This window comes from Chanos chanos, chromosome 14 (genome assembly GCF_902362185.1).
Source record: "Chanos chanos chromosome 14, fChaCha1.1, whole genome shotgun sequence".
NCBI classification, from domain to species: Eukaryota; Metazoa; Chordata; class Actinopteri; order Gonorynchiformes; family Chanidae; genus Chanos; species Chanos chanos.
Genome location: NC_044508.1, coordinates 9,731,466 through 9,756,596, shown reverse-complemented (window position 1 = coordinate 9,756,596; position 25,131 = coordinate 9,731,466). Strand labels below are relative to the sequence as shown.

The 25,131-nt window shown below is 38.0% G+C and overlaps 3 protein-coding genes across 3 annotated transcripts; all 3 read right to left on the bottom strand.

Moving 5' to 3' along the window:
* Positions 1-1,003: 1,003 nt before the first annotated feature.
* On the bottom strand, positions 1,004-7,439 carry card9 (caspase recruitment domain family, member 9). The gene is made up of 10 exons (XM_030791844.1): positions 7,238-7,439; positions 6,828-6,965; positions 5,315-5,640; positions 4,670-4,849; positions 4,095-4,247; positions 3,736-3,861; positions 3,296-3,484; positions 2,628-2,663; positions 1,571-1,644; positions 1,004-1,097 (listed from the first exon to the last, which is right to left on the bottom strand). Exons 1-10 carry the CDS (start codon positions 7,437-7,439, stop codon positions 1,004-1,006), a joined length of 1,518 nt encoding a protein of 505 aa, XP_030647704.1.
* A 1,984-nt stretch (positions 7,440-9,423) lies between these two features.
* On the bottom strand, positions 9,424-19,123 carry snapc4 (small nuclear RNA activating complex, polypeptide 4). Its single transcript, XM_030791843.1, has 24 exons — positions 19,003-19,123; positions 18,843-18,883; positions 18,661-18,751; positions 18,442-18,476; positions 18,162-18,305; positions 17,829-17,954; positions 17,643-17,724; positions 17,470-17,551; positions 17,158-17,259; positions 16,660-16,732; positions 16,357-16,521; positions 16,008-16,158; positions 15,673-15,779; positions 15,423-15,517; positions 14,714-14,808; positions 14,538-14,623; positions 13,879-14,373; positions 13,429-13,518; positions 12,423-12,675; positions 12,128-12,198; positions 11,980-12,036; positions 11,759-11,783; positions 9,729-11,416; positions 9,424-9,524 (listed from the first exon to the last, which is right to left on the bottom strand). The coding sequence occupies exons 1-24, from the start codon at positions 19,121-19,123 to the stop codon at positions 9,429-9,431; spliced, it is 4,371 nt and encodes a 1,456-aa protein (XP_030647703.1). The 3' UTR covers positions 9,424-9,428.
* Positions 19,124-21,196: 2,073 nt separating this feature from the next.
* Positions 21,197-24,352, bottom strand: entr1 (endosome associated trafficking regulator 1). Its single transcript, XM_030791892.1, has 8 exons — positions 24,200-24,352; positions 23,752-23,873; positions 23,195-23,617; positions 22,759-22,832; positions 22,391-22,502; positions 22,206-22,268; positions 21,761-21,900; positions 21,197-21,594 (listed from the first exon to the last, which is right to left on the bottom strand). Exons 1-8 carry the CDS (start codon positions 24,243-24,245, stop codon positions 21,510-21,512), a joined length of 1,065 nt encoding a protein of 354 aa, XP_030647752.1. The 5' UTR covers positions 24,246-24,352; the 3' UTR covers positions 21,197-21,509.
* Between the last annotated feature and the right edge of the window lie 779 nt (positions 24,353-25,131).

The following is a 25,131-nucleotide window of genomic DNA, read 5'->3' as shown; positions in this document are numbered from 1 at the left end:
TTAACTCTCTTCTTTAAAAGGATACATGATCACAGCTTATGAGTATACCTGTAGCTTTGATTTGCTTACAACACAAATTTTATACCTTATTTCAAAGCCTTTTTTTCGACTTCTATCTCTCTATTTATAACAATACAATATTAACAATATTAACTGATTGACATATATATTTGCTCATTGCCTCTTCAGTACAGCTCACAACAATTGGGGGACTGACACTTGATGCTGGAAATTTTCTAAAACTGTAAATTGGAAATAATACATGTTTCCTGAATAGATGACATCAAGAAGTTTATTAAAAGCCACAGTGGCTTGCCAAAGCCCTGCCTATGCAGGAGGACACTTTATAATATATTATGATGTAGAGAATTTGGAATGTAATATACATAAATAAAGTCAAAGAATTAATGTTAAATGAGGCATCAAAATACACTACATAATTATGAAAAATACACATATCATACATTTACATTCAATAGTATTATATTTTATGGTTTACACATCCAATTACATATACACTTGAAGACACAATTACCTTACATTTGGCTTTTGTTTCAGTACATGTCTGGGGCTTGTGCATTTGAGTACAAGAGATATAATGCATTTCACAAACAAAAAAGGCCGGTTCTTTACAATATGTTTATTAAGCTTAAGGTTTAGACCATGTTAGTGTATTATAAACACAGACAAAAAAGGCATTGAGGTGATAATTAAGAACTACCCTCATAAGCCTATGGACTGGGCAACTTGCATGGTTGAAAACTGACAGTGATCAAGCAATCATAAGGAAATACTGAATGTGAAAGAAAAGGTTAAAATGCATATTTGGCATCCTATTTTCATAAGCACCAACGGTAAGATAAATGAAAAGTGTACCAAACACTAGAATTTGGCACAAATGTAACAGCTAAGCATCTGGCTACAGAGAAATGAAATTTTAGTGAGTGTCTTCCAGTGAGGTGGATGTTAGTGGGATTTCAGTCCTTCACTCATTCTCTCTTTGTCACATTCCATCTGTGTCACTTCCACTGCTGTTTCGGAGGACAAACGGGCTGCTCTCCTTGGTTTTGATGCACTTTGTTCTAAGGGCCCGTTTTCTACAATTGAAATAAAGAATGAGAAAGACTGGACAATATTCATCAAGGTTATGTGTAATCAGTGTTTTTAATGAACCTGAGAAATTCAGCCAATTGACTAATTTTTATGAGCAGTCCCACCCAGGAAAAACAAACAAAGAAACAAGCAAATGTATTGTCCAAAATTATTGTCTTATTTATAAATACACGTGACATAAAGGTGCAGGGAGACAAGGTGAGAGACAGACCTGGGGAAGTGTATCATTATTACATGCATAAGTGGAACACCCAATGCAAGTCAAATACAGAGAGCCTACTGAAGTTTAATATATCTTTATACGCGATGGAGAACTAGAACCGTAGACTCTGGACTTGTATGGGTTAAAGCAAGTTAAGTTATATAGTTATAAATTATATAAAGTAAAATATGGACTCTGTTTAGTGGAATAATAACAGTTCTTTCAAGCAGGAGTGAAGTTAGAGGGCATGACAACCTTATGTAATAAAAGTTACATCTTTCTCTGGGCCTGTTGGTGACTGGTGGCTCGTCCTCACAAATCATGTTCTCCTGTCAAAAGGAAGCCATGAGAGTGTGACTACACTATACACATTCCATCTAACATGTGAACATGTATTCATAAGCATACAGCAGTATAATGCAACTCAATTCCCAGTAATTAATCATAGTTACATTCATTAGATTTTATTTCACTATCAATACTAAGATTTACTTGCTTTGCAGCAGTCTTGTCAGAGTACTTAATACTTAGTGCGGACATACATTAAAACTCATCATGCATATTTAAATTTGGGCAGAGAAAGGGAGTGTCTGAAAGGAATTCTTTCTCTTTAAGGTTCAAATTCTTATAGGGGCATAATACAGAGCATAACAACAGCAAGCAACTGAAAATGTAAGTATTTTTGACTAGGTTTGACCAGTTCCCTATTGCATTATTATCAGTTAATAAGACCTAAGGATAAACACTAGTTGGACAGATGATTGTGCCTTACTGTGACCTCTTTTTCCACTCCAGGAGGACTTGAATCCATGACAGGATTGCAGGTGTTGTACTCCCCTGATGTCAGACTGAGTGGTTCCTCACAATTATCAGAGACTAAGGGATCATAAATGGTATCATAAATATTATCAGAAACACTAACACAGTCAAAAGTCAGACTGACTGATGTTGATGTAAGTAAGAGTGAGAATACAACTGAGGAAAAAAGAAAAAAAAACAAAACATTTGCCTTTACACAGTTTTTCCTTCCCCTCCTCTTCACTCGTCTGACTTCTCTGCTACATAAAATATAATGACAAGTACAGTGGAATTTCAATTCAATTTAAAATGATGTTATGTATGTTTGTCATGACGATGACCACAAAATGGAGAACAACAAACATGAATCAGGAAGCAACAGCGACATTTTTTTTCTGAAGGAGGAACAATCGTAACATGTCATACAACACAGCATGCTTTCACTTTAATGCCTTTTTGTAGTTTATTATCTAGTCAACCAGAAGAACCAGAAACGATACAAAATGTATCTCACCTCAAAAGAACTGGGTAGGGAGCTGTCCTCAGAGGACTGAAAACATAAGAAATATGGCAATAAAATGTATAACTACCAAAGAGAACACTAAATAGATTCCATCTGATATGTAAACATACACACATTTGCATATAGAAGCATATTTCAATGCGGTTCCAAGTAATTCATTGTATTTGCATTCATTACATTTTATTTCATCCTCAGTACTAAGATTTGTTTGCTTTGTGGTGCAGTCTTGTCATAGTTCAATTATTAAATACTTAGTGTCCATACACACAAAAATCCTACCATGCATTTTGAAATTTTGAAATTTTACTTTTTTTATTAAAAGAAAAATGGGTTACTCTAACTTTGTTAGATCTGTCATCATGTTCATTCAACCTTTAAGTACTTGATTAACTTTGACATTCTGAAGGCAAAACATTTTCAATTTTAATTTTTCCACGGTTCTTTTTGCTATCCTATTGCCAAGTCAGCAAAGTCTACTTGATAGTCTTCAAAAACATCAACTGGCCATGTGAATCTAATTTGAATCTAATCCTAAAGCACCAGGTCACTGAGATGAAGATATAATAATCTGTCAATCCCTGCTACGTCATTATAAGAATATAATATTAAATCACATAAAAAAAAAAGACTCTCAGCAAATAAAAGAGAATAATTCTCACCACCGGGGAAGAGTATTGCTGTCTACGCATTCTGGTCTGAAGAGCCAGGACCTCTCCTTGAGTACGGAACAGTTGGACCTGAAGCTCATCACACTGTTCCCCCATCTCCCGAATCTGCTTGCGGTACTGGTCCTTGTCTTTGAGGTGTTTCGAGTTCTCTTTGTGGTACTCCTCTCTGTAAGAAATGGCCTATAAAAAGAATTTTAAAACAGAATTTCCAGCATAATTCTGGCTCTGATTATATTCATGTCATTTGACCTATGGGAGCGCCTCATTTGATTGTCTTTGACTCAGACACAACGCATTTAGATTTTGTTGAAGCCTTTTGCTGAAAAGACATGTACTGCACTGTTTTATTTGAATGGAATTTGTGACTGAGCCTTGTGTTTTTAATCAAATTCAGGCAGTAAGTGAACCCAAGGATGGGGTGAAATACTCACCTTGTCTCTCTCTCTGATAATCTCATCCATCTGTTTCAAGACGTCCTCCAAGCGATCACGATACATTTGAGAATCCTTTTTCAACACGGTGCAGGTAATTTCAAGAACATCTTTATCTTGTAAGTACTGCAAAGAAAATGAATAGAAAACTAAGCTAAAACTTCTACCACTGAAACCAGAATAGAAGTGTATGCCAGTGAGGGTATATGTAACAAGTGGGTAGAATTTACATAAAATCGATGCTGTATGTTCCTCGTAAAAATACATTTTGAGGGCAGCCTACTTTCATTCTTGAAATTAGGCAATACAATGATACTTTATGTCTTTAGCGTTTTTGCACAATAAAAATTCCCCCAAACCTGATCACGTAGTGCCTCAGCTTCATGCAACTTCCTGCGCAAAGTGTAGAGCTCATTCACCAGCTCCTGATGCTGTACTTCTCTTTGCTCATTGTGCTTCTCCAACGACTGGATGGTCAACTTCTCATGTTCAGTGCTTGTTTGAGGTGTAACCTGCAATGATAAAAACAGTGATCATTCAAGCCTCAAATCTCTGCATCAACCCTCAGTATTACTGACTCACTAGAGAATCCCTTTAAAGTCCAACTACAGTTTGACTTTTCAAGAGCATTTCCTGACCCAAAGGCAAAGGCACAACCGGCAGTAGGACACCAAATGTCCTTTGTCACATTCAGAGACCGACTGTAAAGATTGAGTTCAAGACCTGAGTTAAAACAAAACAAAACAAAAAAAAACAGAAAAGCACTTTTGTCTTAGACTAACTTGTCTGAAAAATGAACCAGAATACTCAAAAGGGCCTAAAATCAGTCTGATGAGATCTTGACCGAATGCCAACACATATTTTAATGCCGATGCAAATTTCAATGTAACCTCACACAGATGAGCACAGATTATGGACACAGTTGCAGGTTTACCTGGGAATCGCTCTCAAGTTCCTGAATACGAGCTTTGAGGAGATCATTTTGTTTCTGCAGCTGCCATATCATGTCTGGACTGGGCCTCTGTTCCATGGCATTCTTAAGTGTCATGGTACGCTTACGATGGATCATTGAGTCACTTTCTGCATTCATCAAGCTGTGTTTCAGCCTCTCAATCTGATTGTAAATGGAAACATTGATAGCGAACATTCCACCAGTCTTAATTTCCAGCAGGGTGTGTTTACATGTGATAACTGGAAAATGTTTAAAGAACGTGTTTGGAAATATCAGCTTATTATATGAAAATTTGTCTGAGCGTGTAATGGCTGCTGCAATGTTATCTAGGGTTGTTTTTAAATCTGTTCTTGAGCAACTTTCAATTCTGCATACTTTTTGTCCCCATCCTGGCATTAGCATGCTCATTATTATCTGATGAATTGAACCAAATGCACCACGGCTGGACAAGAACAAATATGTGTATGTCAAAGCAACTTTGAGATAAAGATTAAGAATTTGTGGTGTACAGTTCATATCTGAACATAGTAAGAGGGGAATTTACCAGTGCTTCTGAGAATTTTTACCTATACGGTGTCATGTACAAATAATCCTTATTTCTCACGTCTCAGATTTTTCTTCTCTTACCTCCAACTGCAGATCCCGATTACCCATAAGGGCACTGTTCTTCTCTTCGCTCAGTCGAGTGACATCACGCATCAAGCTGTAGTTCTCATCCTTTAAATGCCGAACCTCTTCCCACAGCTGATCACGCTCTTCCCTCAAGCGCTGCACGCGCTCCTGCTGTTTGCGAAGCTCGCTTTCACGAACTTGCATCTGTCGGATAGTGTCCTCATGCTTGGCTACAAGAAGGGCTGCTTCATGTCTGGCCTTGCGTTCATCTTGAGTCAGCTTCTGAAGGCGCGCCACCTCATTCATCAGGAACTGTGTTAACCCAGACTCACCCGCTGTGTCTTTAAGACAGGCAAACCAAATGAATTTCAATCACAGAGGCCCTTTTTGTGGTTTGGGGCTGTTGTATAACTTTGTTGGACATCATAAGTAAAGACAACATACTAGAACAGTACTATCAGTCATCAGTAATCAGTCTGTTGAAATTTGACTATGTTATGAACATTGAAGATACTGTTGAAAAGCATCAGCAAACTGCAATAAATGTTACAGGCTTCATATTATCAAACCACCACTGAATCCATTTTACTGATGGGAACTACAGTGAAATATATACATGTAGTTTTACATACATACAGTCTCACAGAGAAACACCTAATCTTGAACTCTTTCACCAACATGGCCATTCACAGAAATGGTTAAACAGCAGGTGTCACAAAAGGCTTTTGATAGAGAATGACTCAATTCTGATGATACAGGGCTGTATTACTTTTTTTTTTTTTTTTTTTTTTTGAGTCAGCTTAAATCAAAGTAGGACCAAAGCATACATCCTACATAAGTTCTAGATGTGAACTGGTGGTTTTTTGGTAAATTTGATTGCCCTTTGGCATGTGCATAGTCCTATACAGCAGGGGTTTTCAATATGTGGGGCCCGCCCCTCCAGGGGGACGTGAGCACCTGCCAAGGGGGTGCAATATTAGGAGATTTGTAGGCGCAAACTGGCAAGTACACTGAAAAAGGAGGGGGAGGTAGGCGCGAGTTCAGAGCTAGACAAGAGGGGGGCATGTCGAAAAAGGTTGAAAACCCCTGCTGTACGGGGCAAATCTTCATGGGTGGAGATCCATGGCATGACACTGTCAGCACTGAATCAATTCAATTTATGCATTGTTTTCAGAGGAAATTGAAATGCAGAATTAAGGAAAGACCAAGAGGATTAAAAACATAAACTTTTCTATGACATAATGACACATCTATGCCGCATCTATCAAAAGGTAGACCAATATACCAATCTTTTATTCTTTTATTAATCATTTTATTCTTAACTACACGCATTTAGATTATATGACGCAGTATTTCAGTACAAAATGTTGATAAAAAATGCTAAACCACAATTTCTCAAATGGTTAAAATAAAACCTCTTATTTAATCACAAAATAAATAGTTAGAAATAAACAGATTAAAGACGAACGGATTGCTGACCGAGGACTGGGATAAACTTGAGTCATAGAAAAAGGCAAAATAGACTCACCTACGAGTATGGAGAAAACACGAGCTGGTTCCTTGCCGGTTATTTTGCGATACAACTGCGGATAGTCCAGTTCCAAGCTTTCCAGGAATGCCACATACCCTTTGAAACCAGTTCTTTGTAAGATATCCAACAGCACACCTGTGGATAATAGCAAAGCCAAAAGTAATAGCAAAGCGAAAAAGTTAGCTCCAAAAACGTTTGCGGTATAAGTTCTTAAAAAGCAGCAAATAGAAAATAGTATAAAAGCAGTAAAAAGCAGCAAAGGACTTAGTTGTATACTAAACTGGATAGGCTGTATCCTCATTGTTTATTGGAGACTATATCATGCATGTTTCCTATACAGTATCGTGCGTTTCTTTTTGAATGTTTGGTTATTGTACAGAGAGGCCGTTATCCCACACAGATCTTACCCACTTTGCGGCGTCTGATCACTAGATTGGGGTCGTTATAAATCTGCTCTTCGTCCTCACTGCTGAGTACTTTGCACTGTCGCAGGTAAGGAGTGATCCTTGAAGGCTCGATTGTTTTAATAAGAAGCAGTCTGTAATCTTCCAGCTGTGCCCAGCACTCATCATCATCCTCTAAATCCACGGCAGTCGATCCGCAAGACATGGTCAGTGTACACGAAAACCTTGGCTCCTCTGAGTGGCAGTTTACACGGCTTATTAATTTATTTGCTTTCCTCGACAGGTTGTTTAACATTCATTCTCGGTGGCAGGCAGCGGACAGACGAAATTGTGTGACTCCAAGTCCGAAAGGGAAATATCGAAACGCTATGCAAAAGACTTCCTTTTTTCTAGTTACGTTTTTAGACGGTTTGTTTCCTTCTATTTCACAACCAAGTGTGTCAGTGTTAGAGACTAACTTTCACATTGTGGCTTTATTTTTTCATTGAAGTAAGCTTCATCTGTGGGCCTAACTGTGTGTTTACCAATTGCCCTCCTTTCGGTGAGAGGAGGTGTTCCTTGTGATTTTCAACAAAGAGTTAGCTTTGTGATTTCATTTTATTTTTCATAAGAGAGACTTAAAAATACATGCTCACATCTTTTTTTTCCCTTTTTTTTTTTTTTTAAATTTCCAAAGAGGACAGGGGGAGAAAAACAGCCCCCTTAGAATTGACTGTAGGCTCATTTTAAAAAAAGCCAACCTTTATCTTGTTCATTTGAGGAGGGTAGACCACAAGGTAACTAGGATAGGAGGGAACTTATTAGAACAGATCTCATCATCTTAAAAGATCCCCTACCAGGCAGCCTAGTGTGAGATTAAGGCAGGAAAGAAAAAAAAAAATTATGAAAAAAAATCCATTTTCTATGATATTCAACAATCACACATAACCACAAAGTAGTTTCGATAAAGTTTCTCTTGATAAGGTTCTGCTACAAGTATTTTTAGATCTTCACTGTGGAAAGAAAGTTCAAAACTGCCATGATGAAAAAGGAAGAACATGGAAACGAAACTGGAAGTTACACAATTATTAAAAAGGGGGCAAAAAGAGAAAAACTTGCCATGTGACGGTACCCTTGCCATGTGACGGAGTTCCGGGGGCTGCTACCAAAAACGGTGCATAAACAGCGAACCATAGAAAAGCCACTTCACAAGGTAGAACAGTTTTGTAAAATTGGTAAAAAGATGATGTATAACAAGAAAAATGTCTTGTGAGAACCCAAAATTAGGGTCCAAAGATAGAAACGAAAGCCCCTCATTGTTACAAGCCCCGGGATAAGACCCGAAAAAAGATGCTATACAAATGGAGCCAATTTACACAAGAATAATCTTTACTAGAGTGAAAAAATGAACTTAACATTAGAACATAAGCCAAATCCTACACCCCCAGCATTTTGGTGGTTTTGCTAATGTTTACTTCAAAATGAAATTTATATCCTACTCCGCACCTTAATGAATAACTAAAGTAACAAAAATTCAGAGAAACAAGAAAAAACTTGAAATAAGGAAAAGTGACATCTCTATTACATTTTTTATGAAGCATGGAACATTAGTCACTGACAGGACATGTCATATAGTGTGTCATCACTGAAGCAATGAGTGATGACTACATTTTGATTAACTTTACTCTGGAAACGTTTTTGACATTTCAGTGTTGTGCAAGGCTGCGTAACCTACAGGCAGGCTTGACAGCCACAGGATATTTGATAACCATTTATCAATATCAGAACATTTCACTTATGACATAAAAGAGTTCACAAAATAATTGTTCAAACAGAAAGTTTGTAATTTGCCAAATATATCAAAATAGTTTATTCAAAAATATTTTCCTGTAAAACTGAGCTGTTCACAAAGCCTTGTATCTTTTACACAGTTTGTGCACACAATACCATTTCTTCTTGGTAACATTAACATAACTTAGTTATGAATCAAAAAGAATCAAACTGAACATCTACATAAAAGCAGCATCAGAGTATTCAACTACCAGTATATACAGGTTACTCTGTTTTGTTCAACTTACAGAACAATGAACACAATCAAACAGACAAACAAACAAAGCAGTCTGAGAGAAACAATATGTCTGTAAACAAGTACAATTTAAGTTGCACATAGACCAAGGCTATGGCAATGCTCAGAAAATAACAAACAAAATGCTGCCTATGGTTTCTTGTTGTGACCGCTTTTGCGCCTTGTGACAATCCCTGAGAAGTGGCTTGCAGACGCCATTTCTTCATCTGTGCTAAGAAGAGACTCCTAGAAAGAGAATAACAAGACCTCAGACGTTTTAATAAGATGCCTTAGAGGAGTAAATTAGACCAAATGCTTCTTGGAGATCAAATTTTCATCGTACTGAGAATCTGTGAGTTCTATAATGTTCAGAAGCTTCAAAATGTAAGTTTGAAATTGTAACGTCAAAAACAACAATGTCATTTTCACAGAGTTGAAAAGAAAACTCACCACTGTTTTCTGTTGCTCGACATCAGGGCTGTGTACTGTTTCGTCTGCAGATCCAGATTCTTCTTCAGATTGGTCTTCAGTGTTTTTTGACGTAGCAGACACCTTGCAGGGCTGTATGGTGGCCAGGAGAGCAGGTAAGGTGAAGCATGATAAGAAACGAGCCTTCAGGAGCAGGTAGGCAGGATTATTGGCGAACCTCTCAGCCACAAGTCTTCGAATAGCTGCCACCTGAACTGCCTCCTCATTCTCACCATCAGTGCTTGGACCTGCCCCAGTGGTGCTGGTACCATCTCTGTTGGCCAAAAGTTGCACGGCAGCGTTAACCAAAGCCTTTTTTGCCTTGAGTAAGGAGGCAAGGGTGTTGATGTTGCTAACGAAAGGGGGAAGGTAAGGCAGAGAATTTTCTAACTGAGGAAGTGCAACACCACCTTTTCCATTCAGAAAGTCTTTCACCAAAGCAGGTTCCTCCAGGAACATCAGGTTGGGGTCGAAAGTCACAGCAGCAGGCTTGGGATTAGACCTCGCACTCGCAGTACCTGGCTGCTCGGCCGACTGATCAGTTTGGGGTGCTCTTGGCAATGCCGCCATCTGAGGAGACGGCAAATGCAGAGGAGTCACTGGATTGTTTACTGCGAACTGTGGTGGAGGGGGATTCCAAATGTTGCTGGGTAAAAGCGGCTGTTGGATTGGGACGGTTACGATAGGCTTTGATGAAACGAGGGCAGGTGCTGTTTTCCTGGGCAGTTGAATCCTATTGTTCGCTGGAACTACAGAAGTTCCTGCCAGCGTGGAAGAGGCATTCACTCCTGCAATGGTGGGGAGTGCTTTTGTATGACATGTAGCTGTAGGACCACCAGAAATGTCTGAGGAAGACTTGGAGTGTTGACTGCTATTCACAGCAGCATGAGCCGCAGAAGCATTAGGTGCATTGGTAACTTCTTGAGAGATGTTTGCTAGCGGTTTGGGTGCCAGAGCACCTTGTTGGTTCAGGACAATGGGTATAGGAGACACAATGTTCTGGGGAGTATTTGTATTTTTTTCAGTTTGTCCAACTGGGTTGTTAGAAATGAGCAATTGGACTCCACTGACTGGTACCAGTCCAGCAGGGGTAAGAATCAATGTAATGGGCTGTGGGGTAGGATTCACCCTGGGGGAAACACCTTGCTTACTGGCCTGCGTCGATTTGACTCCTTTCGGTGTTTTGGCTTTGGCACTCTCCTGTAGTGCTCGAGCCTTCTCAGTGAGTTTACGGGTACGTTTAGGAGTTCCTGATGTCTCTGTGCGAACGCTATTAGATGCTTTAGTGGATGAGCAGGAGACAGAGGAGGAAGGGGTATTAGGAGAGACTGCCACATCTTGTGGGAGTTTTAGTACCGACGGTCTAATTGGCTGAGGTGATGGAGACGCACTTTGCACTAAAGTTGGAGTGAAGATTGAGATTCCTTGTCCAGCTGGCTGTGGAAACACTAATGTGCCCGGTGACCCCGCTGACATCCTCTGGCCAGTGGGCTGAGAAACGACAAACATCTGGGGTGCCATTATGGGTGTTGCTGTTGTCTGACCAGCAGGTTGCTTTTGATTTGGTGTTTCTTTCCCCGTCTCTCCTCTCCTTTGGTTGCCTGAGCGTTTTTCTTTGAGCATCATGGCCACAGTCATAGCACGGGGTGGAGGAGTCGGGGTCACTACAGCTAAAAAAAAAATAATGATAAACCCAGCTGTGACACATTTTATGTCTTATGGGACATGCCTCTAATGAGTCATATTCCGTTTAAATAAAACTCACATGCTGAGAATGCCTTACAGCACAATTAGACAAAAATAATAAGGGTAGAAGAGTCAAGCAGTGCAAGCGTGGGCAAATGCATGTAAATTTTCCACCTGGCTTTTCTCAAGACACTAATATACAATACAGAGACCAAAACAAAATCCTTTTCCAGCTGATACAAATGCTTGCACTGCTTAATACACTGACGTCTTTTCATTTTAACATTGAATTAAGGCCAAAAAACTAGTTTTAAAAAATATGCTACCTTGGTTAGGATCATCATATGGCACCTGAAAGAGAAAGAGATAAATATTTCATAAATTATTGAAATACTGTAAAGGGAACACTTGACAACATTGATGATGATCCACTAAAATATAACTGCGTACCAAATTATATTACTAAGTAACATTCTTTGAATCTGCTGTTTCATTTAGTTATTTATTTTAATGTAACCCAGTTTTAAAAACACATGACTGAAAATACCTTTCTGGCTTGTGCATCAATGACCTTCTTACAGCCTTCTGTGTCAACACGAAGAGCCTGTTTTCACACAGTACAAACTTGTAAGAACGCAAACCAATCAGAACTATTCATAGTATTCAGTCAAAAGAAATGGAGAAGGACCACTCACCTTCAAAAAGAGCGAAAATACTGGAGTTTTAGAGAGGTTAATGTGCTTTGCCCTCTCCCTCAGAACATCAGCTACAGATGGAGACAAGCAACTTGGAGGTCATTTATTTGGTGAAGGTTTATTTAAATCACACCATTATGTCACTCAGTTGTTCCTAGAATGGTGAATTACCAGCTTGTATTCATTTGTACTGTATTGCATTATATTAATGTGGATTAAAAAAAAAAAAAGATCACTTAACCTAATGCATCAATCAAACAACAAAACAAAACAAAGAATTTCAAATATGAGATACCTTGGCAGCGTTTCCTCTGGTAAAAAGGCAGTGGCACAAGCACATTTCCTATCCATGGAATGATGGCAAGCATAAGGGCATATTTCAGACTGAAATTGGTACTGTCCTTGCCAATGATAGCGAGTCGAGCTTTCGGTGAGCGGGTTTTCATTTGTGCACCAGTATTCATCTCTTCTCCTGTCTGATCTGCAATGCCTTGGCTTTCATTTTGTGCGTTTTCTGAGGTTGTATGTTTTTTGCGCCTAAGATTAATCTGAGGAGAAAATACAAGGAGCTGTTGCCTCAGACATTTAACGTTAGCTAGAACATACATGATACAGCAAGGCAGAGGTCAATTCATGAATGAATTCATCAAGTCCAATACAAATGGAGAACTTGAACTGGAATTGGAAAAAATACAGAGGAAACAGAATTTTAATTGGATTTTGAACTGAAGACTCCACACATGGATTATTTATTTTTCACATTTGTGTTGAAAACTGAACAACAGAAAACAGCTGAACTTGTTTTTAACTTTAGAGACTGTCATGTGTGTGAAGAAATATTTTGTTATGTACATTAAGTTTCAAGTTTATTTAGAGCCCAGTATCACTGTTTACAGTCTCAAAGGGCTTTACAGGCCACAACAGTCAAAATCAAAACAGTTCGGCATCCCCTGACTTATTCTTCAGGGAAGGCAAGAAAAAACTCCCCAAAAACCCAAAAGGGAAATGGGAAAATGGGAGAAATCTTGAGAAGGACCACAGAGAGAGGAGACCCCTTCTTGGCCAGACAGGTGAGCAATAGGTGCCGACCCAGCGGGCTGAGACACAGGTGAACAAAAACAGTAAGAACAAGTCCCCTCCCTAAAAATTCTGATACAAACATTTTGTCTCCAACCCTGTTATATGGTCCTTAATGATGATTTCACATGCCATAGGGATAATACTTTCACATATTATGTACCGGTCATTGAAGATAGAGTGTTTGACATTATTTTCACATTACAAATTTTTAAGCAACTCACCGACTTTTCTGCAGCTATTCCCTGCCAGATCAGTAACTGTTTGATTTCACTGGGAGATACCTTGATATAGGGAATCTCAGTGCTGAAACGCTGTGAGAAACAAACATGCTGTTAAGAAACACATCATCAAAGTAAAAAAGTATGCAGAAGCAATCAAAGTTATGGATTAAATCCATATTACAATCATCTTCAAATTTTCCTCCATATGGACTTGTTGGTTACGATATGAAACATTTGAACAATTTCAACATTGCAATGGACGGGATATTCTATTAAAAAGAAATGCCGTGAAAGTCATACAAGTAGTCGCCTATTACACAATATCCTATGACATGAAAGACTGGAATTTTTTTTTTTTTTTTTTATGAGACTATGCACAATGTTGATGTTTCTATGATTTGACAATGAAATGAGGAAGTGCAAGTATACTGTATGTGGATACAACATTACCTTCCCTGTCAGACATGGGGGCTCTATACCCACATAAGTGTCCACAGGCCGTCCAAAACAGTCCAGAAAAGTGCTGTATACTGGCTTGGGGCTGTTGTTTTGGTGGGGGACATTGCTGCCCATTCTACATTCCCTATAAGCCTTCTCATCCTCCATTGTGGGTCGCCGAACCATCACGGTTCTGACAGTTCCAGGTTCACGGTTCCATGGGTTATGATTTTGAGGGATCCACTCTTTCATATCTGGTAGAATGTATTCCTCCATGGGCTTGTTCTCTGGATTGCACACCGAAGAAGGTTTTTCAGATAAATCTCCCCCATCATCACTATCCATGTACTGGATCATCTCTTCCTCGGAATTCGAGCTGTGTCCTTTCTCCTTGCTCTTCGTTTTCGTTTTCTTATTCTCTACTTTTCTCTTTTTCGGTGGCTTCTGCTGCTGCTTTGAATGTTTGGTGTGGCTGTAGGGTCTCTTAAGATTCTGCATCCTTGCATTCTGCAACAGATAAAGCAAAGGAATATGATTCTTTTGGCATTTTCCATGATTAAAATACTGTTTAATAACAGATTGTTAGGAAACCACACACAACTTATCAGTGGAAGGACCTAACCATCTTTGTTATGTTGAGTCAATGTTTAATCAATGCAAATACTACTTACATTTTGTTTTGTCAGCGACCTCCATTTATGTAAACACTGACAGTCGACACGGTTGGGAATCTCAGAGGCAATCTTGGCCCATTTGCCTAAAAATAGTGGGGTAAAGTGCAGCTTGAAGCCATCAAAACATGAACCCTTCAAAGTCTGATTGACAATTGCCATTGATTAATGCTCACCTGCTCCGTATTTCTGCACCAATCGTGTGAGTAAATTTTCCTCTTCCTTGCTCCAGGGACCTTTTTTCACATCTTCACTTAGACAGTCCAGATATCTAAAGCACCACGTGAATTTTATTGAATTCACAGCTAATAAACTTTCACTGGTTTCAAGAAGAACATGACCATTTTATTAGGAACAACAGTCTTATTGAAAATGTACCAACAATAGCTATAATTATATGCAAAGAGCATTCAAAGTAATGTTGGTTAATCTATTTATGTTTATGTTCTGAAAAAAGCAGGTTGATTCCATAGTAAAATGTGACAATTCTAAATATTTCTATTTTGTATTTTGTTACATTTATCATGAATAAATGTTGTGAGGACATGTATACTTCTGCATGTTGAAGCATGCAGACACCCAGGTTTACACTCAGTTTGAGGGGGAAAAGATGTTTATATGATTCTGCATTCTGTTCAGTTAAGAAATACTCCATGATTTTTTTGTTTCCTTATATACTCAGTGACTTAATTGAGTTATGGTTATGAAAACAAGCTGTTCATATGAGTCATATGACTATCAAAATACCTGAATTTTTTTTGTTAACTTGTTAACACTAGAATATTCCAATGAATGCTGACATCATTAAAGACAAAAAAGCACCAAAAACCTAAAAGGAAGACAGAACATTGAAACCATCCTCTGTTGTTTTCTCACAATTTTTACCTGTCACGACATTGACCGTCTGTCCTCCCAGGAACCTCAAGTCGAATCTTCCACCAGTGCTTCACGCCATATTTTTCCACTGCTTTCAGTAACAACTAAAAAAACAGCAGCATAAAATTGCTTCAGTCCATTCTGGGTTAATGACAAATTTGGTTAGCAGACTAATATGAAGCATGTTAAGTTTTTCATGCAAAGTTGCAACTGAAGACGACTGAAGACAACCAAATAAGAATGAAACTCTCCGCGGTACCTCATCTTCTTCTCTCGACCAAGGGCCTTTCTTAAGAGATGGATCAAGAACTGAAGTCCAACGGTACATCAGCTGGGCTGAATCACGGCCCTCCATGAAATAAGAAACTAGAGGAGCATGAAAGAACATAGACTGAATTACTATACAAAAAATCATTGATGTTAGTACAGTGTGCACAATACTCAATCGTGTGGTAACCTACTTAGCAAGACATTACTTTTGATATTAGAGCTTCAAGTTTAAACTTAGGATATATTGGACAGGAAAATGTAAAGAAATGTAATGGTTTTCATCAAAATTGTCAGAACAACATAGAACAAAATCCAGAGATTAACTTTGAGTATATGGAATGAAGTTCCCAATGCGCATATTCTCCACTAGATTTCTGAGGACTTTGTCCTCCTCACTGGTCCACACTCGCTTCCTGAAGTTCTTGGAAATGTAACGTTGGTATGTCTGGAAACACATGAAGGCTGTCCTGTTGGTCTAAGAAGACAGAAAAAAGCAAAAAAAATTAGGTGGAACATGCTGAAACTGTTTGTACTTTATCGGATGTCTTGTTCTAAACATGAAACATTTTTTGCTTTGAAACTTTTTGGGAATTTAGTTCATTTTATAGTACTAAATAAAGTCATGCAAAAAAAACATGCTGGTGGAACAGCTGTACCTAAGAACTGGTCTTACCCCAAGCTCCTCTGCAATTTGGTCCCAGTTGCAGCAATCATGTTTCTCCACAAGCACCTTAAGCTTCTCAATCTCATCCTGTTTCCACGTCAACTTGTTGATGGAGGGATGCAAGTAATTCTCCCAAAACCTCTTTAAGTCCTCAGCCTGTCTCAAACCTTCAAACTACCGACACACAAACATTTATATGTATGAACCCACTTATACTTCAGTGCTGATTAGTGCCATCAATCATAATTTCAACAAAAACAACAAATATCTAACTGTAAACAACTAGATACGGCAACAGAAAACTTGACATACATCAATATTTGCAATTTTATCCCAGTCATGATCATCGTGGCGACTTCCCATCAGCTGTTCTTCAGTCATTGAACTATAAAGAGATCATGTTATTACTGAGTCACTGAAATTACAATGAGATTCTATTTTCAGCAAGCAAATCAATTTGAAAATTGGAAGTATGAAAACATTTCAGTCTGCAAATATTGAGGATTATTCTTCTGAGGCTGGCTTACGAAGATTAAATAGTGCTAATGTTAATAATAGTTACGAGACGTCAGGTATCATATTAGTGTCAGGACATCAAACGGCCTGACAACATTTCCACAACCTGTGTTAATATTGAATTCAATACATCTTAACCAATTCCGTGAACAGAGCACCGAGGCTGAGATATGAAGTCACATGATGAATAAAATGCTCAAACTCATAAAACAATATAAAAGTAAGCAGTGCAATGGCTGTGTTTAACAATTTAAACAATTACACATCTGCTACTTTGGACAACAACTGAGTTACCTAATTTCTGAAATTTCTTTTTCTATCATATCAATTTGTTGTTTCAGGACTTCCTTCTCCTCATCTTCAGCTTTAGACATTTTCGCTGTGAGGTAGTCCACCCTGTGGTGCAAACAAACAAACACAAAGAATTTGAAGTTGAACAGAATGAAGTTCTTCTTATTGTTATGATAAAGGACAACACTGCAAAAAAAGTGGGGTTTTACCTCAAAATGCACAGTCAGTGAAACTATTTATACCATATGCTTGATGCAGAACTTCAGTTTAGCGCAACCAGCCTACCATCATATTTTCTTGCACTTTATTACTCACTTTGACAGCTTAGGCTGCAGCAAACGTTTCATAGTATCAGCGACCACTGAGTTTATTAGCAGGGTTTTTTGCCATCCTTCCCCTGAAAGTATCAACAAAAGACTTTTCATAAATATCAGGAAAAAAAAAATGGAATTAACAGCAAATGACAAGAAAATCATTGCAGAACTCACATCTTCTAACTTTCAACACATCATCGCAAGGCCTGGTCAAATTACTCTGTCTCTCTCTGGTTTCTTCATTTGAAGGAGGACCCTAAGAACAAAGAGATGCTAAGTCAAGAGCAAGATATAAATATAAATAAGATATAAATGAGAAAGAGTGACAGAATATGATAGAAACTATTTGTGCATTCATACCAGGCCTGTGACCTTGTCCTTAAAATATGGCTTCATGAAGTTCCCGAGGAAGAGCTTCTGTGTACTTTGTCCTGATACAGTGGAGTGAGATGTTGTTGGACCAGAGAGCTGTTCTTCAATCTCTCTCTAGAGGAACATAAAAGCCAACACATCTTCCATCAATCCAATTTTCACAAACTGTTACCCCCTAAACGTTTTCTCACAGGTAAATTGAGAAACCTACATATAACAGTCTGATACCTTTCAAACTAAGTCTTAAATGAATAAAAGAACATGTGACTTTCAGTTACAAGCTGTTTTGAAAACACAGCTGGGGATGAATGTTCCAGTGACCTGTTGTTTCTGATTTTCTTCGAGGAGGCGCTCCAGCTCAGTTAGTTTTTCCTTTAGAACTTCTTGGTAAACGAGATTCATTTGCAAGCACGTGTCAACATCTTGAGGAAGAGCTATGTCTTCATCATCGCTGTCTTCTTCGCTCTACAGGGTCACAAACATGGTTAGAGATTCTTTCAATTCAATCAAAATCATACTTAGATAATTATGATGATGACTAAAGACAACAAAAGTACACCAGTTTGCCACAGAGATTAAGACTTAAAGGTGAAATACTCACCGACTCCATTTGACCCTGTGTGTCATTGTCATTGTCTGTTTGAACAAACATTTAGAAAAATGAAAAACATCATAAAGTCCAACCAATCAGCATTTCTGAGACATAGCCCACTTTCCACCTTTGTTCAAACTCTTCAAGGACATCTGCGTAAACATTTTAGCTATAGATATTTCCTGATGATTAGAATGCAATAATAAAAAACAAAATATCATCTGTTACCTGATAAATCAGTGACAGGTGCTTCTTGGCCAAGTGTCTGCTCGAGTTCTTCAATTTCTCTCTGAATCTGCTTGCGCTTCTCCTCTAGGTTCTAGAGCAGCATAATATATATGATATATAATTTAACTGGCACAGACCTTAAAGGATCAATGTTAAGACTTGAGTGACTATAATAGTCGTACCGTGTCGTCATCAACAGTTCCAGAACCATCAGATTCCTCATCTATCACAGTAGGAGGAAACACATACTTTTAAAAGTAGCCCATTTAAATCGCTCTGAAACAGTATGTCAAAATCTGCTGAACAGAGTACAGTTTAAAATTAAGCAACAAGTCGTCTCACCATCGGAAGAGTCCGTTGACAATAAGTCCACGATGTTATCATCTGCACCAAGAGTGCGCTCGAGTGCCAAAATTTCACGCTGAATTTTCTCTCTCTCTGCGTGTAAATCGTCTGATGCCATTGTAATCGACTAGAAGTTTGAAACCAAGAGCATTCCGTTTATTCACGTCTTCAACTCAAGACAAAAGTTCATGTCTTATCCTGCCAATACTGGTATATAACATCAATGCTTAGCTCTATTTGTGGCCATGTCCTTCTGTTAAAAAAGGTATCCCTTTCTACAATGACACTTCCATTTATTGTAGTGCAGGTGCATAGAGCAGTGAGAAGCTATACAGTAACGTTAGCCCTCAACTTGTCAAACTTCAGATAAAATTTATTTAAAAATTAATGCATAATTTGGGAAGCTTGCAGTCAGTAGTTCACGTCTTGGCATTTTCTTTAATGTGAAAGACTGTAAGAAAGGCTGATTGCTAAACTCGAACAGTACAGCTAACTTCATTACCTGAGTCATGCGGCAACATATGGAAAATAAAACTATTTACCTGAGGTGTAGTGGTATAAATTTATCACTTTATCTAGCCACGGTGTCCAGTTCTTCTGTGACAAAATGTTAACATTCTATTTGAATATTTTGCTGTTTCACGTAGTGCGTCCACACAAAATTAGAGTACAGTACATAGCACCCATGTAAAAGCATCTTCTAATACGCCACACTTTCTACTTAGCATATTACCCATCGTGCAGTTCGGATCATGAGAAAATTTACTTTCTAAAAGCGCTCGATGTTTGGTCAGAATGGAATTTGTAAAACGTACCCTTAACGAAAATTCATGTGTTAGTTGCGTACTTTTAAAACGTTAAGGCTAAAACAAGGATAAACTTATAGACCCACAATGCATCGCAAGAATATTAACATACACGTAGGGAGACGTCGTGTCAAATGCACTTCAAAATAAAAGCTACTAGTAGCAACTACAGCATTAACAGTGACAAGTGGATTGTAATTACGGTAGTTTCAACTGTAATATTACTTGTCTTCTGAGTTCTAATTCATCTGCAACTTATTTCACAAGAGAGGAAAGATTCCTTTCTGTGCCAAACCTCAAAACTTTAGTATGCACTTTAAAGGAATCAGACAGTGGAAATTTGTGAGCATTATAATGAAACAGCAAAACTGACTTGGGGAAGAGCTTGAGTACAATTTAACTCCAACCTAAAAATCACAGCAAGATATATTGAATAGTGAACATTTTGAATTGCTTCAAAGACATATCAGTGAAACTCCCAGCTTAAATATTATTGGATGGCCAACGGGGTGTGAAAATATCACTGCTGGAATATTCTCTCGTTAACGTGACACATAATCTATCAATGAACAGTCACTACACATTACTTTACATTTTCATGCTTTATCATATATTTAGAGCAGGGATGCTCAAGTGAGGCCCTTAAAGAGTGTATTTTGAACTTGCCTCATAATCAACAGCTGATATATCACTGAAAAATAAGTGTGCGCACTTCTTGGCAAATCAGAGACATGTAGTGACTGGTAGAAATGACATGAGTTGACAATGAAATGAGTGAGTTCTTCTTTGGCAAGTGTCAGGTTGATTTCGTAACATCACAAATCCACAACAACAGACAAACATTACTATATCGTATAACATCAGTTTAATTCTAGTAATATAAATTAAATGTTCAGTTGGATACAAATTATTGTAAATATCTGTGTGCTTCTTGTTAGTTAGGTACAGATTCAAAATTCACACAAAATATGTAGCGAGTCTCTCCATGTACATATTCGATCATTTAAAAGAATAAAAAGTCTTTAAGGCAAAAATATAGTGGAATCACACAGAGTTCTAGAGTGAGAGTTACAACAGGAGTGCATTGATAAAGCATTGTACAAACAGTTGTTAATTAAACATATTTCAAAGAAGCAAGGAAAATTTGTAAAAAAAAAAAAAAAAAGAAAAGAAATTCTGTGATACAAACTATGTTAGATATGTTTCCCCCAGACTTGGAGGTTTGGTCAGCAGTGAGGAATGACAGCATGAATGCAAGCAGATGAAATGTTCCAGAAAATATTAATTACATTTATATTATATTTAATAGTCAATATACATATGACCATAAACTAAATGAGTATTATGAAAAAAAAAAAAACCCAACTAAAAATGAAATTGTGCAATTAGATTCAGATGCTGACCTGATCATGAAAACATGATCTTCTTTACAGTCTTTGTTATCTTTTCTCACCTTCTGTCTTCTCAGTAACACAGACAAAAAGACTTGAAGGAATGTGCAATAAAATAGTGGCCTTATATATTAATGACCTTAAAGCATTGCAATTTCAGCAAACACCCATCACTGCAATGGTTACATAAGCAAAACTGCGATGTCCTTATAGGACATGGAGCTGGATCATGATAATATTGTGAAGAAATCAAGAACTGGCAGGAGAGTAATGGTAATAGGTATATGCTTATGCAGTAATAGGTCAATTACTTATGGATCTCTGAGATCTTGTCGATGGAACTTAATAACTGAGAAGCGAGGCATAATGTCTCTGTTCCCGTGAGCAATTGCCTATGGGGAAAAAAAAAAACAACAACAGATAATTATGCTACTATGTTAATATCAAGTCATGGATTCAGCAGATAAAATGTTAAAGAACACTTTATAATGATCTTCTGATAAAATAAACGACCCACTGTTAGTCTTTATCTAAGTTACGGTTAATGTTTAAACATACTTGATGGATGTCTCAGCCTCTTGGGCTGCTTTACTGAGGTACTCTGAAGCCAGCTGTGCATTATGTCTCATTGTGTTCAAAGCTGCAGTTTCACTAGCTCGAAGTCTCTCGTTCTCAGACTTGTATCCTTCAAGTTGGCTCTGAAATGCAGAGAAAATCAGTTATGGATTATCCCCAATCCAAACAAACAAACACACAGAAACCCAACAACCAAAAGGCAAGGAAAATCAATCATAGATTATCTACGAATAAACCAAACACACACACAAACACACACACAAACCAGGCAACTTCACATAATGTAACAGTATACATGTTACACATTTCATTGCCTGCACAAGAACACAATATAATGCAAATACGTATAAGTGTTACTGACACAATGACTGTGGTCTACACACTCTATTTTTTAGAGCAGCTATGAGTCTGTTTGATTCATTCAAACCTGTAGCTGGTGAACTTCCTGTTTTAGTTTCGAGACACTGTTTTCAGCCTTGACAGCTCGTTTCTGAAATAGATAAAAAGATTGATTTTTAAACATTGAGCCTGTAAACCTTAAATCTTCCACTGAGTTTAAAACATCATCACGTTGAATGAGTCATGGGCAGATAAAAAGAGACCAGTGCATACAGTCATTGACTGAAGGTTTTGTTCCACAGATTGCACCATTGTCTCCAGAGTCTTTGCTTCTCTTTCCTCCTGCAGTTTCCTTTTGTGCAATTCATCTGTGAGGTGTTCGATTCTATAGAGAGATCAAAATGTTTGTGTTGGACTATACACCAAAAGTTGAAAAATGTAATATAACCTGTGTACATTCATAGAAATGTATACACTGATTTTCTATGGAGTGCCTATAATAGATCAATTATTCTGTCATGGTTATTGTATATGGTGTAGGTCCTAGGACCAGACAACATACATTCCAGTTACATTTCAACATTTCCACTTCAACACTAGTTAAAAACCCATGATTCCCATGACCAACACTGACAACACACCTGACGGAATCTGCCTCTGACTTTTTTAGGAGCTCTTTGATGTGTTTCCTCAGCTGTGAGTTTTCTTCTCTTAGCTGCAAAACATGAAAAAAGAAACATGCTTTTAAAAAAGTTGCCAGTCTTACACGTCTTTGAATAAACTCTGCTGGCTTGTGGTGGATATGAAACAAAAATAAACCTAATGAGCCCCCCCCTTATTCATATGCAACAATGACAACTACCTTATGTTATTCCCTCTATAATGACAAAATGCACCAAATGTTAAGAAGAAAAGGGAAGAGGGTGGACGGAACATGACTTATTTGACACCTGGCCAAGCAAGACAACATTAATTTAAAAGCTAATTATTAAACAAATGAAAGAATATTCCATACTGAACACTATAAAATTCTGAAAACTCCACTAAAGAATTCAAATGGACCAGAAACATACTAACCTTGTGTTGGTCTCTTCGCCCATCTCCACCACTGTTCTTCCCGAGATGGAATGATAAATCAGCGATCGATGTTTCCTCATCTCCCTCATAGCTCCCTGTGCTTTTTCTGGATGTGTGGATTTTGGGAGATATCTCTTCATCTGATTGCCACTCATTTGCTGTCTCATCCTTTTCTTCACCAGCCAGAGACAACTGATCAAAGAAAGTGCTGTTGTCTAAAGTTCCACAAAGTCCCAACTCATGGGCCTCTTCAACGGCTGATGGCTGATAACTCTCAGTCCACTCCTCCTCATTATCAGGTTCACTCTCAAGACACTCACTCACTGATTTAGAATTAGTGAAGAAGTGCCCTTTATGCCTGATGTCAAAATCATTTGAGAGGGTGTAACTGTCATCTGCCACATATGCACTGCCGTGAGTTTTCTGAAAATACAAGAAATTTCACTATATGAAACGCAGCATAATGCTTACAAAACCAAAGAACAAAATATCAATTAAAAGCATGTCTATACGCTGTTTAAAGGAATGAAACAGCGATTATTTGTAGAAATGGGCACCTTTTTTGTCAAATGGTTCTTTCCCTCAAGATGCCCCTCAGTATTTGAATATTGATTTTTGGTCCGTATGAATTCTTTGAAGGAAAAGGGATTCAGCTCACATCCGTCATCTTGCTGCTCGTCTGATCAGTATGATCACACGTGCGCACACACATACATTGGAACAATGTTAGAGCATGGCACTTCAAGATGAGTCCCTTTACTGTTACGCTCAGAATAACTTCAATTCACACTGTGCCTACCAAACAAACTGTGTTAAGACTTCCGAGAGGCTCTGATTGAATTTAGATGTTACTCAGTGCAAAACGACCGATCAAACTGAAGCTTAAGCTTGAAGCTTAAGACTGAGACAAATCTTGCTCTACTAAGCACGTGTTAGAGTAAAAAAAACAGTTGATTAAAAGTTTGTCTTGCTTAATATTAAGTCATGAGATTAGATGATACTCACCATCTTCAATAATTAACTTCTTTGCGGATGTTTTGTGCTTGGACATGTTTTATTCTGCCGACAGACTAAACAAGCCAGTGGTGCCAAACAGCTAATTCATCAGTAAACTAGTAAACTACTGGTCAACGCCACTTTGTAAATGGAAAGCAAGCGTTCCCTACATTACTGTAAAGAAAATAATACATCTATATGCGTAACATAAACATGTCACCTCTTGATTTCAACGTTCAGCTATAACTAGGTTACGTTAATTTAATTAACATATCTGACTGTAAATTCAAAGTTCGCTTGGCCCTTCTTCTTCTTCCCTCTCTTCATAGTCAGGACAACCCGTCAAAATAAATGCTACACACCGCCCCTAGTGTACTGGCGAAGAAATGACCTAGAATAACATGACTAGTCTTCTGTCATATCTTTGTTTGGAATGATTCACATCCCCTCTTAGAGTAGATGCTGGTCTTCAATAACTGTATTTTGCACTGCCGTTTGTTGACTTAGTTAACACAACTTTCAGAACCAAGGATCGATCGAACTCGGGTAAGATTACTATATCAATATTTTCCATGCGCTTTCAGTAGTTCTTTTCAACAATTATTAGCCATTGATGTATCCGAAGCAGTGTTTCGTTCAAGCTGTCATTGCGTTGCCTAGCTATTTCGGCTAAGTTGCTAGCAAGACAGCTAACTCATGTTTTGCAGAAATAATAAGCTATCATTTGCCTCTAAGAGCTGACCAGTTTACAAGCTTCGTAATATATACAGAATGTAAAATATGGCGCGACCTTAAGATCTTGCTTGTTGGTTCGGTCTTAATTTTGCTCGTATGTGTAAAAGTGGAAGTCCAATATTGAGGTAACTTGCCGGACAGTAGCTAAATGTTTTTGAGATTAACGTTGCTAGCATGCTTGTTGACCAACTAGCTGTGGCTAACAG